The 15,660-nt window shown below is 38.9% G+C and overlaps 1 protein-coding gene across 2 annotated transcripts in view; it reads left to right on the top strand.

Moving 5' to 3' along the window:
• SYNPR (synaptoporin) overlaps nucleotides 1-15,660 on the top strand; it is a 395,065-nt gene that overhangs the window by 314,946 nt on the left and 64,459 nt on the right. For both annotated transcript variants that reach the window (XM_043978574.1, XM_043978575.1), the window contains one exon: nucleotides 11,999-12,197. In XM_043978574.1, coding sequence (XP_043834509.1) covers nucleotides 11,999-12,197 — 199 coding nt within the window. The remainder of the gene's footprint in view (nucleotides 1-11,998; nucleotides 12,198-15,660) is intronic.

Below are 15,660 nucleotides of genomic sequence, written 5' to 3'. Positions count from 1 at the left end.
ACATGGCTCCCTCAAGGGATCCATAAATTTGGGTTGGAAAAAATGCATATTGTTATTATCAATAATTTAGCTTCCTTTGTAATCTTATATACTTTATGTCATGCATTTAAAAATATTCCAAAAAGTGGTCTACAGGCTTCATTAGATAGTCAAAAGGGCCCAGGATACACACACAAAAGAAGTTAAGATTCCTATTCTAAGATTATTCCCTTCTCACCCCTCCCCTAATAGAAGGAAAACTCCTTGAGGGAAAGATGCACATTTTTGCGTTTGTCTCTGAGCCAACTGGCCTAGCCCAATGCTAAGCACATAGTAGATGCTTAGTAAACACTTCTTGTATTGGATTGAATTTAATCGCATATAGTTAAAATGTTGGCAGCTGCCAGTAAGTCATGTTCTTCAAGGTGATCCTTGAGTGCCATTATGTGAGCATGGCATAGAAAGAATTTAATGAATCCCATGAATGTTGGGAAACCACTGAAAACAAAGGTGGCATTCTATTTATGGGTAACAAAGGACACATTTTTTGTCTGTTCCCAGAGGATAAATCTGTCAAGCAAGCTGCTCCTATTTAATTCAAGTGAATCATGTTTTCTGTGTCTCAGTCACTTTTTTTGAAAGGATTCCGTGTTTATGGTGATAACTAACACAAGAAGGATTGGGGGTTTATAATTTCATGACTTTTTGACAAGGAAATAAGCTTCTTGGGAGGGTTCAAGAAGATTGCATTTTGTACCATACATGCAAGTGATTACAGTTTATTTCATCTTAATGAGGCAGATGTATTGAATTTCCTACCAGGCAAGAGTCTGTCAAATGCTTATGTTGTGTGCAGTATGCATGTGAAACTAGTTGTAGTGTGATGAATAGAAGGACAAGAACTCACAGCAGACAAGAGCCAAATCATGATTTGATACCATGACTTTTGACATAGCAATATATTTGTGAAATCCCTACTCTGGCTAACAGAGTCTGGAAATACTCTTCTAATATTCTGGGTTTTGTAATCTTATTGATAAGTTTAAACATGCTACCAACTCCTTAGACTTGGGAAACATGTGGAAACATTCCCAATATGCAATCAGTTGGCAAGTCATTGATTCTATCTCCCCTACCTCTCTTCCATCCATTCCATTCTCTCCACTCACATAGCCACCATCCTAGTCAGTTCCCCATCATCCCTCCCAGAAATTATGTGAATAGCCTCCTGACTGCTCTAAGAACTCTATTCTGGGTCTTTTAGAAATGAAGGAAAGTGCAAATGTCCTATAGTAGCAAAACCTAGAAATACTATTGTTTTCATTCTGCAACATAAGACATCCTTGATGTATGTCTTAACTCCTGTGTTAAAGGGGACCTAATTGAGATCTGTCAACTGGCATTTTAATGAAGTGCTGTGTATCAGGAAATTGTACACTATTTACCTTTTTTCCTGTTCATAAGCGGAGCCATATGTACATAATCTGGATTTTGTTTTCATAGTTTTGCACTTTTTATAGCCTATCTTTCAAAATGAACATATTTGGAAGGTGGTTGGCCTAATATCTGTCTGATTTGCTGGATCTTATGGAATCCATGTCATAAAGATATTCAAATCCTAAGGGGTTGTGTGACAGAGGGCTGAAATTTAAACTTGTAAAAATATAATTACCAAATCTATTTGAAAACAATCAACTCATGTTATGCTGCAATTTTCAGGGTTTTCAGATTTTTCCTTTTTAAGCATATTTCTTAAATGCATAACAAATGTCAACAATTCCACAGCCCTGTACTTCAAAGTACTTTTTTGCCCATCAGTATTAACTATTGGGATACTACTAGTTTTGTATTTTCTCCTTTAAGATAAGTGCATTTGTATAGAGGTACAATTTGTTGGAATTTTGTTTATATTTATTTCATTCCAGTTTGATTTATTTTAATTGTTAAAACTCAAGTTTGTCAAGCAGTAGACATTACTCGTTTAATTTATGATATATTTCAGTTTAGCCAAGGTATGTTATTATATGTGGATGTAAATATAGATTTGGTGTTTTGCAAAAAAAAAATTAAGAAATGAGGGAGGTTTGGGTTTTGTGGAGGTTTGTTGTTTTTTAATGAGTCAGAAGACAATGGAGGAAGTTATGGCATTGTGAATCAAGAGCCAATAGTGAAGCCTGGAAGACCTAAGTCCAAATCCCACCTGGGATCCATAATGAAAGCCACTTATCATCTCAGTGTTCTGGGAATCTCTCTAAAGCTATAAGTTGCATATAAGGTGCCAAATAGACAAGGAAGGCCCCAACATACTGAGCAGAACCACCATCATCCCTGTCATGGCCAAGAGCTAAGCAGTATGGGCAGATAAAGATATTTGGTTATCTGCATCACTGCAGGGAATATCCACACCATCAATATAATAAATCTCTTAGAGTATCAGAATGCTAGATAATGGAGGAACTAGAAATATACAAAGGTATAGTGTCTGATCATATGAAATTTACAATCTAATAAGGAAGATGGCAGAAACACAATGTATTGATAATAGTGATCATAATAATAATCATAATAACTAGAACTTGTATAGTCAAACACTATACTAAGTGCTTTACAATTATCTCGTTTGATCTTCACAACAACCCTGGCAGGTTTTAAAGGTAAGGAAAATGAGGCAGACAGAATTAAAGTGACTTGCCCAGAATCACACAGCTTGTATGTGTTCCAGGTCCATTATTCTACCCATTGTGCCATTTAACTGTTCCTATAGTTACTGGACCTTTCAAATAACTATAATATAAAATAGAATGTAAATGCCAAAGAGAAATTGGAACAAGATGCAGTATGAGAGAGATCACTTTCAGCTGGTAGGGCAGCAAGGGGAGGATTTTTTCCTGGAGGAGGTTGCTTTAGAGGATACCTAGGATTTCAACAGGCAGAAATGGGTGGTAGAGAGGGAAAGTAGAGTGCTGCAGAGGAGGGAAGAAGGGGGAGTAGAAGGAACAGGAGTGAATGCTTTTCACAATAACTAATCAGTTCAGTCTGTTGGTTGATTCAGACTTAATTTTCTCTCCTTGAATTGAATAGTCTTTTTCTTGAGTAAACAGACTGATCAGTTTGAGAAAATTGGACAGATGGGCAGTTCTAGTGGTTTGTTCTACCTAAGCAAAGTGAATTGGACAGGTGAGCAATTACCAACTCCATTTGCTACAGGCAGCCAAGAAACCTAGAGTCTGGGAGGTAAAAAAAAAGTTACTTTTCTTCTTCAATTGTTGGCTTAGAGTAGAGGAAGGGCATAAAGCGGAGGAGAACTTTTCCCTAAAATACCCATAAACTTTCACTTTGTTTCAGATAAGATTGACTCTTAGTAAGATGTATAAAGAAAGCTTCTAATACTTCGGACAGAAAGGATTAAAAGATTATTTTAGGGAATATGGAGTTCAGTATGGTGCTTGCCACCTAATAGATACCTAGTAAATGTTTGTTATCTTGAAGCATAATGAAGAAAGAGCTGACCTAAGAGCAGAGAAAAGCTGAAGAAAGAAGGAAGGATGGACGGACGGAAGGAAGGGAGGGATGGAGGGAGGAGAAATTTTACAGAATAAGACAATATGCTAAATTGGGTAGAATGCTGATCCTAAAACCAAGAAGGCCTCAGTTGGATTAAAATCCTGTTTGTGACACTAGCTGTTGTGGAAATTTTTTTTGATTTGGGGACCCTACCTTTAGGCTGAGATTAGAAAGCCTTAGGCCCTCAGGGTCTCTCCCCCTCCTCCTCAAAAGCCCCGTGGGCTATACGAGATGCCAGGTCAGACAGCTGGGGGGAAAAAGAGCCCCCAGCTCCCTCCGACCTGAGCGGAGCTATCTGAAGGATGGCCTGTGCTGAGGCATGAGGCTCAAGAGCACACACCCCTTCCCCCCCACCAGCTGCAGCTCTGGCTGGCGGATTAGCTTGGTCTGTGGGGGCGAAGGAAGCCCTGAGATTTGAGTGGAGAGAAGAAAAGGTATATATAGACCTGGGAGTGAGACAGGAGGGGGGGAGACAGACTAGATTAAAGAAGGAGCCAGAACGGACTAGATAGAGGGGCTGACTAGAGGGGATCACGGACAAGGACGGAGGAGAGTTCGGTTTGGAAAGGGTCTGACAAGGTTACAGGCCTTAATACAAACCAGGGAAAGTGTAATGTGCCCTGAGGCCAGAGGCGGCTAAGGCCCTTACTTTATTCAAGAAGGTAGAGGCGTAGCAAGTGGAAAGAGACCGCAGGAAAGCAGTCAGGTTGTACTTTATTTCCCTGTATTCCTAATTTGAAATAGTATCCCATAAATAAACTCTGCTTTGTTTATGAGGCTTCTTAATCTTTAGTCTATCAGTTTGGGAGCAGTGTGGTGGAACTTTATAAATGGCCCATATTAAATTAACGAAGTCAGATAGCCAAATAGTCAAAAGTCCCCAGATTAGTCCTCCAGTCAGATTAGCACCCCCCCAAATTAGGCTAGTCATTTAAAAATATTTCAATATTTAATGGCAACCATGAAGGGATTTATGGCCCAATTATAATTTTTCTAAATTTATCATTTTTCATATAACCATAATTTTTCATAAATCAAATTATATATAATTTTCCAGCTTAGTTATAGTTATGAATAATTAATTTTTTACACTGTATAACACTTCATAATTTCTAAAAGCAACAGCCTAGAATTTGCCCTATGTAAAGAGAACTCTGGTGATTGTCAGGAGATGTGGTTTCACATCCCGGTTCTGTCATTTACTACCTATGTGATTTGGAGCAGCTGTCTGGACCTCAATTTCCCCATCTGTGAAATTAAGAGGTTGACCTTGATGGCCCCTAAGATACCTTTCAAACTTTAAATCAATGATCCTGTCTAGTAAGTCAGAATATGAGCTGTAGTTGTAAGGTGAGGCCCCACCCAATGATTTCCTCTTGCTGACAAAATGACACAATGTCCCCTTTACATGTTTTACATTTTTATCTCAAATTTTGCAATCTGAGCACAGAAAAGCTACCTTTTTACATTTACATGCCTAGGCACATTTTGTCATCTTCTTTACACACACACACACACACACACACACACACACACACACACCTTCCAATTCCTAGATGTATTTCCTGCAACAACAACCAAAAAAAAAAAAAAAAAAAAACCCTGGCTTTTAAATAAGGTAACTGGCCACCTTATTTTAAACTTATAAAAATATAAAGCAGTGCTGTGTGGAATTGAAGTAGTGTTCAGAAATATCTGACTCCATTTCCCCTTTTGTGAACAAGTAAAATATTTCAGGCTTCTATGATTTTCTTGTTTCGTCCAATTTTATTTATTTTCTTTTTACATTACTATTCTTCATGTAGGACACTCCCATCTAACTGACTTAGTACAGACTGTACCCAAAGCCTGTAAGACACTCCTTCCTTACCTTAACCTCACAGTTCCCTCCTTTCCTTCAAAACTCATCTCAAACACATGAAGTTACTTTCTTCATGAATCCTTTTCTTATCTCCCAACAAACCACTTTTATTGTGCACATGTTCTGTACCTATTGTCTCTCTCAATAGAAAAGTAGGCCCCTCGAGAGACTGTTTTGTTCTTTGTTCCTGGCACATAATAGTAACTTAATAAACATGGTTGATTGATTAATTGATTGATTTAAGTGAACGGAGGATTAAGTGAAGTTTTTGGAGTAATTTTTTTGTAATTACAGAAACCTGTCTACTATTTACTCATAAATCTTTGACCCAGACTAGACTCATAACTTACTTTGGTTGTTCTTATTGATGCAGCATCTCCCTCTTTCTGGCAGTCCAGTCTGACATAGTTTCATGCCCTCTGTGATCCTGACAACCACTCTTATGTGTGCTCTACTTCCCCAGTGCCTCATCTATGAACAGTAACTTATGGTGGGGAATAGGATTAGGGGTGGGGAAGCAGTGGGAGGGGAAAACCTAAGCTTTTGTCCAATGAGTGTGAGTGGAATGAACGTTATAGATATGAACATATAAACTCAAGAAACAATCAGAAAGCCTAAAACAAAAGAAAAAGTGCATTGATTTGGCATTGTATTATAATAAGAAAGCAGGGAGGAGAATAAAAAGGTGAGTTGTCCCATTGTCAATGAAGAGAGACTCTAAAATGAGAAAAACAGTAAAAAGAGAGCATCCTTAACACAGTTCTAAGCCAATGGTCCCCTCGATCTCTCCCTTAGCACATCAACATCTTTCTATCCAAAAGTCAATGAAAACTCTGTTTCCATCACCATGATAATGACTTCTATGTGTGCCTTGGCCAATGAGTATGGCCTTTGAAATATGATAGTGTGACCTCTTTTTTTTTTTTTTAAATGAGGCAATTGGGGTTAAGTGACTTGCCCAGGGTCACACAGCTAGTAAGAGTTAAGTGTCTGAGGCTGGATTTGAACTCGGGTACTCCTGACTCCAGGGCCGGTGCTCTATCCACTGTGCCACCTAACTGCCCCAGTGTGACCTCTTTTTAACAAATTCCCCATACTACACTATAAGTAACCTGTGTTCCAACCCACACTTCTTTTTCAATTTCTCTACAATTATGTTAAGGGCCTTCTCTTTTATCATGTCTATTAGGGGAATTCTTCTTTCTCTAGAGGAATAGTGTAAGTCTATTTGAATCAATCAATTAATCAGTTTTTATTAGACACCTTAAAAGTAGTATCTACTGCTCTAGGCACTGGAAGCCTAATTCTATTTTCACTTCATGTGGTGCTGGTTTTATATCGATTTCTTGATTGAACTTTGAACAAATGACCCATTTAGATTTGCTTTTCCTTCTACTTTGGAACAGACCCAAAGTTCCTTGAGGACAGGAATCCTGCATTTTCTTTGTATCCCCAATGCCTTACCCACATTTTTTTTTTACTTTTCATTTTATACCTGTCCTATGACTTCATTGGCCTAAGGAACTCTTAATGAGGAAATTCTATCTACCAATGCAGATCAGTATGTTCTCTGCAACTTTCAGTTTAACAAGTTTCCTGGGGCACTAAGAAATTAAATAACTTTTCCAGGATAACATAGCCTTGAACAGGTAGGATAACATAACTTGAAACCCAGGTTTTCCAGCCTCTTTGTCTGACTCCTTGTCTCTAATCTTAGCAATATTTGGTGTTTAACTAATGAACAAGCGTGAATAAAACACGTGAGCTGCTACACCCAATGGTGATCATTAGGAAGAGCCAATAATAATGATCCCTTCACACATACCTGGTGAGAATTCTATGCACTTGAATTAAATTAAATTGAATCGAATTGGGGGTAAATATGAAAAAAACAGCATCTCTCTATGAATTTCCATGCACTTTTTGCAAAGATTTAAATTCACAACATCTAAGTCCATTTCAAAATGTCATGGCCCCCCTAATTTAATTATAATAGCAATAAATTAAAAAGTATTCATTTGGCAAAAATAAGACCAAAACAACAAAAATATTTACTAAAGTATAAAATGTGAAAGATATCCAATAAATTCGATTGCATAATCATTTGTTAAGCACATACTATGAACAAGGAATTTTGTTAGGCTGCTTGGGATATAAAGACAAAGCAGAGGGTCTCTCCATCTGTAAGAAGTACATATACTGCAAACAGCATTTTAAAGTGATGCTGGGTGACTTCCAAAATGAACATGGAATTATAGGTTTAGAACTAGAAAGGACCTGTGACAACATCAAATCTGACCCTCTCGTTTTGTAGAAGAGGACCTGAGGCCCAGAGAGGTGCAGTGATTTCCCAAACATCACACAAGTTAACATTAGTTTTGTTTTATGAGTCTAATGCTAACTGCTTTCTGCTGACTAACTAATGGGAAACCAGCAAGATTCCATTCCACTCCAATTGTTTCAATTTAGCATCACTTCCAACTGGATATTTTAAATCAGCACATCGGATGGGGTCACTTTTGTAGCCTCAGCAACTGCTTCTCACCTTTCCCTCAGATGAGGACTGTTAGATGCTTATCTAATTGGTTTCCAAGTTTCCATTTGCATACTGTCTGGCAAGATGCTTCTAAAGAGTGTGTGTGTTTTCTTTCCTTGTTTGTTTTAAATGAGCAATCCTTGCTTCCAAAATCTAGAACTGCCAAGTACTAGCTGACTATAAAACTGGCCCCAAATCAATCACTTGTTGCTTAAGAAGGGAGGGGGTTTGCTCATTTCTAAAGACAGACAAACAGACTGCACTGCACAGTAGAGAGTATTGGACAGAAGGCCAATGGGTCTTGGTTCTGGTCTTCTGCCCAGTAATTAACTGTTGGATTTGGGGCAAATCCCTTAAGAGTCTTCAACAGATTGTAAGCTCCCCAAGGACAGGGACTTTCACTTTTGTCTCAGAATATCAGAGCAGGGAGGGACCTCACAGCTCAACTTGTCCATCCCATACCTGAGAAAGAATCCCCTCTAGGTTGGACCTGAAAAATGGGTATCCAATCCTTGTTTGAAAACCTCAATTAAAAGGGAAACCATTCCTTATGGAGGAAGACTTTTTCATTAGTGGATAGCTCTAGTATTTTTCTTAACTCAAGCCTAATTCTGCTTCCTTGTATCTTCCACAAATTGCCCTTGCTTCTACCATGTGGGGTCATGCAGAATAAGTCCAATCTTTTTTTCATATTCCATTCATTCAAATACTTGAAGACAGCACTCATATCCCTTTCTAAGCCAGGAGGTCTTAACCTGAGGCCCATGAATTTGCTTTTTTAAAAACATTTTGCGAACCATATAATTGCTTTCCTTTGTAATTTCATATTTTGATTTTATTTTGTGCAATTAAGAACATGATGCTGAGGATTCCATAGGCCTCAGTGAACTGTTAATAGGGTCCATGACACAAAAAAGTCTTCTCTCCTCCAGGCTAACCATCCTTGGTTCCTTTAATACTCTTAGTATGCCTAATGTTTATGTGAGTATTTAATAAGTATTTTAAATTGCTGAACTGAGTTTCCCCTTTCTGCACTTCAGTTTCCTCATTTATACTGAGAGTTTAGAGTAGACAACCTCTATGCTTTCTTGCTTGTCTAAAACACAGTGATTCTGCTCTATGCTTTGGATAAATGTCAGTTTTAGAATTTCAACCTTCGTGATACCAATGATAGTAATATGTTATTCCCTCTGATCTGTGTCTGCTGGGAATCCACTTTTTGCTTTAGAAATTAAAGAGGTTATTTATTAGCCCAGAGTCAATGGGCCTTTGGCCCAGGATGCAACTTCCCTCAGGCACCATGCTAACATCCTGTATCCATGGCTACTGAGGGTCCCACCTTCCTACTAATCCCCATAGACTTTAAGAATGGGAATCTGACAGATGACTTACTACCTCTTGTACTACTTTTTTCTACTTTTGTCATAGAACCATCCTCTGAGAAGTGTCTTACCCACACACACCCGGTCAACCAAACTGTCCTCAAGTATAGTCTTATCTAGTATTTAATGCTTCTTTATCCTAGAGAGTCAGGACTAACTCAAATTGCATTTTTTTGAGATCTTATCTCCTTGTTCATCTTTAAACAGCACATCCCACCTGGGTGTGACTGGTGGGCTACGTGTTGTGCTCCTTAACTCGATATTAATGAACACAACAGCTCATTTGGGGATTCCTTTGCCTCACACTGATTAGTGCAATCACATTTCTTGCAAATCAACCCCAGCAGTTAACATCATGGAAACAGAACTTGCCTCTATGCTGATTGCATAAAAGGATAATCAGGGTGTGTGTTTTTTCTCTCTCAACAATATACAAATATTTCAAAAACAGCTTCAGCATGTTACATGAGAGAAATGCCTGACATTGAGCATTTGAGACTACTAATCCGGAGGCCTATCATAGCACCTTATAAATTAGTTTGTTTACCAATTATGATACTTTCCAGGAGGTAGCTTGGGACAATGGAAAGAGTGTTATATTTGGAATCTACAGCCCTTGGTTCAAATCCCTTTCCTACTATTATTAATCTGTACAACTTTCAGACAAGTCACTTCCACTTTGTGGGTGGGTCTCAGTTTTCTCATCTATAAAATGAGGATTTGGCACCTAGTGAGCTCCAAAGTCCCCTAATACTCTGATTCCTTCACCTTGTCCTTTGTCCTATGATTCCAACATAGGCATCTCCTTTGTGGAAACACCAAAATTAGAAGTAAAGTGGTCAACTTAGGCTACTAGATTTATCACTTACTAGCTTCTGGCCTGGGGAAGTCACTTCAGTGCTGGGGCCTCAGCTTCCTCTACTGTAACTTGAGATTCTGCTACACTATTGAAGACAGGTAGGGTGGTACACGTCATACATAAACAAAGGCAACTTTACACTGAAACTAGTGGGCAAGGAAGGATATGTAAACCATCTATGTCAAGGCATTTGGCATGGCCTATGATGGGAAATCTATTTCTGTTTTAACAGTTCCTGCAGACCAGCTGTACTATTGAGAAATATGTTAATGTGTTTTCTAAATTATTTCCATTGAGGGCCATGGGGATAAAATTGTGACTCTTCATTTGATTTCATGAATGAGGTTGAAATTGACCCCCACTCAATGTGTCAAAAGAAAGACATTTCTTTACCTATGACTAAGGCTATGCACCCACAGGCTAAGTCAAAAAAACAATTGAGACAATTATCTGCATAAGTCATGGCACACAAAAAAATCACTTTGGAAATCAAAGTGGTCCAGGGTTCTGATCTATCCTAGATAGCTATGTATACATTGCCAAGTATTAAAATGATTGCCTGAGCCTACACATTACATTTTATTTGATTTTGGACAGGCACAGCTGTCAGGATGCTAGCACACAAGGGACTTGCCTAATTGCGGAGCTGGGACCATGGACAATGTGTCTTTCAAATGAATCCAAAGCTGATGTGCACATAAGCACTTGCGGGGGAGGGGGGGGAGAAATTTGGGAAATAGGAAGATGCCCAAATCCTTTTTGTACCATGAGTACCTTATGACAGCTTACCAAATTGGGCTCTGTTGGCTGGCATGGGTCTCATGGATGCCCAGTTTTAAATGCCTTACTCTCAGGAAGTAACTTCATTTCTCCACAGGAAGAAAGTAAGTAATGTATTATATTATACTTCATCAGGGAGACATCTCCATCTCATCTCTCTTTTGGCTAAAACACAACTTGCTTTTCCCTTACACCCAAAATTCCATCTCCTACCCCTGTGCCTGTGTTGAGTCTGCTTCCCCTTTCCTCCATTGCCGGAACACACTTTGTCCTCACCACTCCCTTTTGGAATCCCTCACTTACCTCAAGGCCCAGTTTACATGCTACTTCAAGGAGTTCCTTCAGGGTTCAATTCAATTCAACAGGAGTTTAAGTGGAGACTCTGGGCACACAAAATAAAAATGATGTAGCCTGACCCTGAGGTACTCTTCACTTCCTTCCTACCACTGCTAGCGACCACTTTTCAAAAATAATATATTTATTTATATTGAATATATTGTATGCCCCATTAGAGTACAAGCTCTTTGAGTGGAAGGGACAATTTTTATTTTTGTATCCCTAGTACCTAATACAATGCCTGGAACATAGTAGGCACCTTTTAAATCTTTGTTGAATTAAAGTCAATGATCACATACTTAAGTATTTAAATTTATATTAATTATTAAATAAGCAGGGGAAATAATTCAGTGAGGGAAATAAAGCATTTTGCAAAGTGCTTACAATGTTCCAAGCACTGGGGCTGCTCTTTACTAATTGAACAATTAGAAAAAAGAATCCAGTTTGGTCATCTCCAGGAACCGCTAAAGTTTAGCTATCAGAATAGTGACTGGCTATGATTAAGCCTTGTTGGAGGAAATGCTATCGCAACAGATAACTCCCCCCTTTTAACATATTATTTCATAGAGGAACAGGCCAGTCATTCCTAGGATTCAAGTCTGCATGAACACCATCTTGTTTTGAATTTAGAAATGGTGGATACAATCTGTTTCTCTACTGATGGTGCCATTGAATTTATCTCCTTAAATATCTCCTTTTAGGTTGCATCAGGTGACTTTTGAGGTGCCCACCTGTGAAGGAAAACGGCGAGAGAAGCTCGCCTTGATCGGTGACTTCTCATCATCAGCAGAATTCTTTGTCACCATTGCAGTGTTTGCCTTCCTGTATTCGCTGGCTGCTACCGTGGTTTACATTTTCTTCCAGAACAAGTATCGTGAAAACAACAGAGGCCCACTCATTGTAAGTGCCTTTAAATCTACTCTTTCCTTTATGAAGCACAATATTTTGAGATTGTTCAACATTTTTGACAAACGTTTTAGATGAAGAGTGGCTTGTTATAGTTTGAAATGAACTATTTCTTTAGTATATAGTATATAGCTCTCTATAGAACTAATTTGATTAAAGATGACTTACAGGGGCAGCTAGATGGCACAGTGGATAGAGCACCGGCCCTGGATTCAGGAGTACCTGAGTTCAAATCCGGCCTCAGACACTTAATACTTACTAGCTGTGTGACCCTGGGCAAGTCACTTAACCCCAATTGCCCTGCAAAAAGAAAAAAAAAAGATGACATAGAAAATTGTAGGATCTTGTTTTGGGATGGGTAGTGTTCAAAGTTCTACCACTGGGATGGGAAAGGGAGGAAAGGAATAACACAAAAATTCATTCTTTGTCTGATATTTTGAAAAGAAATATGTTTATTTCCTCAGTACTTTGATGGATCTTTGATATCATCTGGTTGGGTACTCTCTTCAATAGTGCATCTTGCTACCCCTGTATAGCCTCTCATTCTATGTAACCCTTTGTCATAGCCATCAATAAAATCCTCTGGAAAGGGGTCATACAATGTGCTATAGTATAGACCTTCTCCTAGTTTTTGGTCTGTGGTTTTTTTTGTATTATGTGGCTAACAATAGAGCCCTTTGGCTATCTGTAAATTATCCCTTGTTCTGTCCACACAACCAGTCCTACTTCTTGGCTGGTCTATGTATCTCTCTGATTAACTCTAAGAACAAATTTTTGGAACTGTTACTGGAGGATGTTTGTGCAGAGCAGAGTTCTTATAAAAGAAAGATTTACTATAGACTGAAGAATCTTCCAAGTGCTTCTGTTTTCAGATGTCATTGGAGGTCCTCCAAAATGATACCCATAATCTCTTAAAAGGGCCTGCCCAATTGTGTATCCCAGAAAAACCAAGTGGATGAAGAACACCTATTTTCTATATTATTATTGTTGTTGTTTAATCACTTTTCATTTGTGTCCAATTCTTTGTGACTCCTTATTGGAGGGTTTTCTTAGCAGAGATGCTATAGTGATTTGCCATTTCCTTCTTCAGATCATTTTACAGATGAGGAAACTGAGACAAACAGAGTTAAGTGATAATCAAAGTCACATAGCTAGTAAGTGTCTTAGGCCAGATTTAAGCTCAGGTTTTCTTGACTCCAGACCTGGCACTCTATCTACTGTGCCATATATAGTCTTTGTATAATAGACCCCATTCTTAAGTCCATACATTTTCATTGGCTGTCACCTATGCTTGAAATTTTCTCCCTCCTTATTTCCATCTCCTTCATCTCCAGACTTCCTTCAGGTCAGAGTTAAAAATCCCACCTTATGCAAAAAGTCTTTCCCGATCTCCCTTCCCTCCAAAATTGTCTCCAATTTGTCATGTCTATACCTTATTTGCTGATAGCTGTTTGCATGTCATCATACCCCATTAGACTGTGTGCTCCTTGAGAGCAGAGACATTTTTTTCTTTGTATCCCTAGTGTTTAGCACAGAGCCTAGCATATCACAGACAATAAATGCTTGTTGACTTGATGTAATGAAACGCTGGCAATTAAAATATGATAGGAGTAAAACAATAGTCCAAAGTTCAAGGAAAGATCCAAGAGCCAGCTGGGTGGTACAGTGACTAGAGTTAGGAAGAAATGAGTTGAATTCAAATCTGCTTTTAGACACTTACCAGCTATGTGAACCCGGGCAAGTCACTTAGCCTTTGATTGCATCATTTTTCTCATCTTTTTTTTTTTTTTTTTTTTTTTTTTTGGTGAGGCAGTTAAGTGACTTGCCCAGGGTCACACAGCTAGTAAGTGTTAAGTGTCTGAGGCTGGATTTGAACTCAGGTACTCCTGACTCCAGAGCCAGTGCTCTATCCACTGTGCCACCTAGAGGCCAGTGCCTCCAATAAGCCATCCATAAAGACACTCATTTTGCATACCTTTTAATTTCTCTTCATGTTGTATGGGTACTAATGGATTCCAAGGGCAATTCATTGGTTGAAGTAATGTAGCATAGTGGATAGAGTGCTGACCTTGAATCTAGGAAGATCAGGGTTCAAGTCCTCTCTCTAACATATATGAGGTGATCCTAGACAAATCACTTATACTTTCTTGCCCACAGTGTTCTGACTAGCTATCAAAGAGGATTGGCTGCTGAGAAGGTGCCAACCTACATTGTTAGAAGACATTCCCTATGCCAGTGAAATGACATATCCAATCTCAATCCACTCTTTTTTCTTTCAAGCCACTCTTGATTCACAGTCATAGATTATTCTTTGCCAGCCACCTTTATTTCCAGTCATATATGTCTCAAATGAGGTTATCTCAGAGGTGTCGAATACACAATACAGAGGAATACACACAGCACTCCTGAATGTAACCCAAGCGAGATCAAAATGTAACCCGGAAATATGTAACAAAAAAAATAAAATAGAACATCGATAATATTAATATATCCTTTATAAGTTGCCATGTGGCCCACAGGGGATCCTTACGTATGGGTTAGGGCCCCTTCTTATTTGAATGTGACAATGCTGCTTTACCTGTTCATAATGTGTTATACTTATGCCCATCATGCACTTCTCCACTGCCCTTCTGGTTAACCTAAGCTTTAGTTCTTTGGAGTCTGTAAGAGAATTTTCTTCAGGTATTTTAGAAGACTCATTCACTTTCAAATAGTTATTATGTTAATTTTCAACCATTCTGTAAAGAATTAATTGTTATTTGAGGTTTTTATGCCTTGACGAACACTGGCCTGGGGCTCTGCAAACTGCACGATGCTCCACCCACTGGTTGTAGCCATTGCCAGAGCTCTGGCACCTCACGTCATCACCATTCGCCAACACCTACATGGGCCTGGCAAAATTATAATGATTGGAAGCCTAGTGAAGGCAGTCATGTGACTGTCAGAGTGGCCATCCCATTGGCTGGGGCTGTGTGGGATGTTTCTAGGTTTGGGGGAGGAGAATTGGGCATTCTAGGTGGAAGCTGGAAAGTGACAGGCGTTCTGCTGCGTATTTTCGGTTGATTCCTGGGCGGTGGTATTTTTTCAGGTATTATAATTTCCCTTTCCCCTTTTTACTTCCTTTCCCTTGATCCTACTGATCCTCTTTGTGTTTGTTTGTTTTTTTTTAAGTTTGTTCTTATTAAAATAAATCTTGTTCTGTTTTGAGGGAGGCTGCAGGTCTCTTTCTTTCCTTGCCCCAATATTGCGGCGAGCCGCTTAGCTTCATTAAGCCATGCTCACAAAAGATCACTACTGGTCAGCATTTTATTCATTTCCCCCCTTTTGCTAGCTTACATATTCCATTATTATTTTCACAATATCAAGAGAACACAAGGAAGGCCGCCAGCACATTGGGCGGATCTGGCTGGTGACAATTTTACAAGTAGACATAGAAGAAAATAAACTGAACAGGTAG

Source organism: Dromiciops gliroides, chromosome 1, assembly GCF_019393635.1.
Source record: "Dromiciops gliroides isolate mDroGli1 chromosome 1, mDroGli1.pri, whole genome shotgun sequence".
NCBI classification, from domain to species: Eukaryota; Metazoa; Chordata; class Mammalia; order Microbiotheria; family Microbiotheriidae; genus Dromiciops; species Dromiciops gliroides.
Note: the sequence above shows the minus strand (reverse complement) of the source record. Positions and strands in the feature narration are given on the sequence as shown.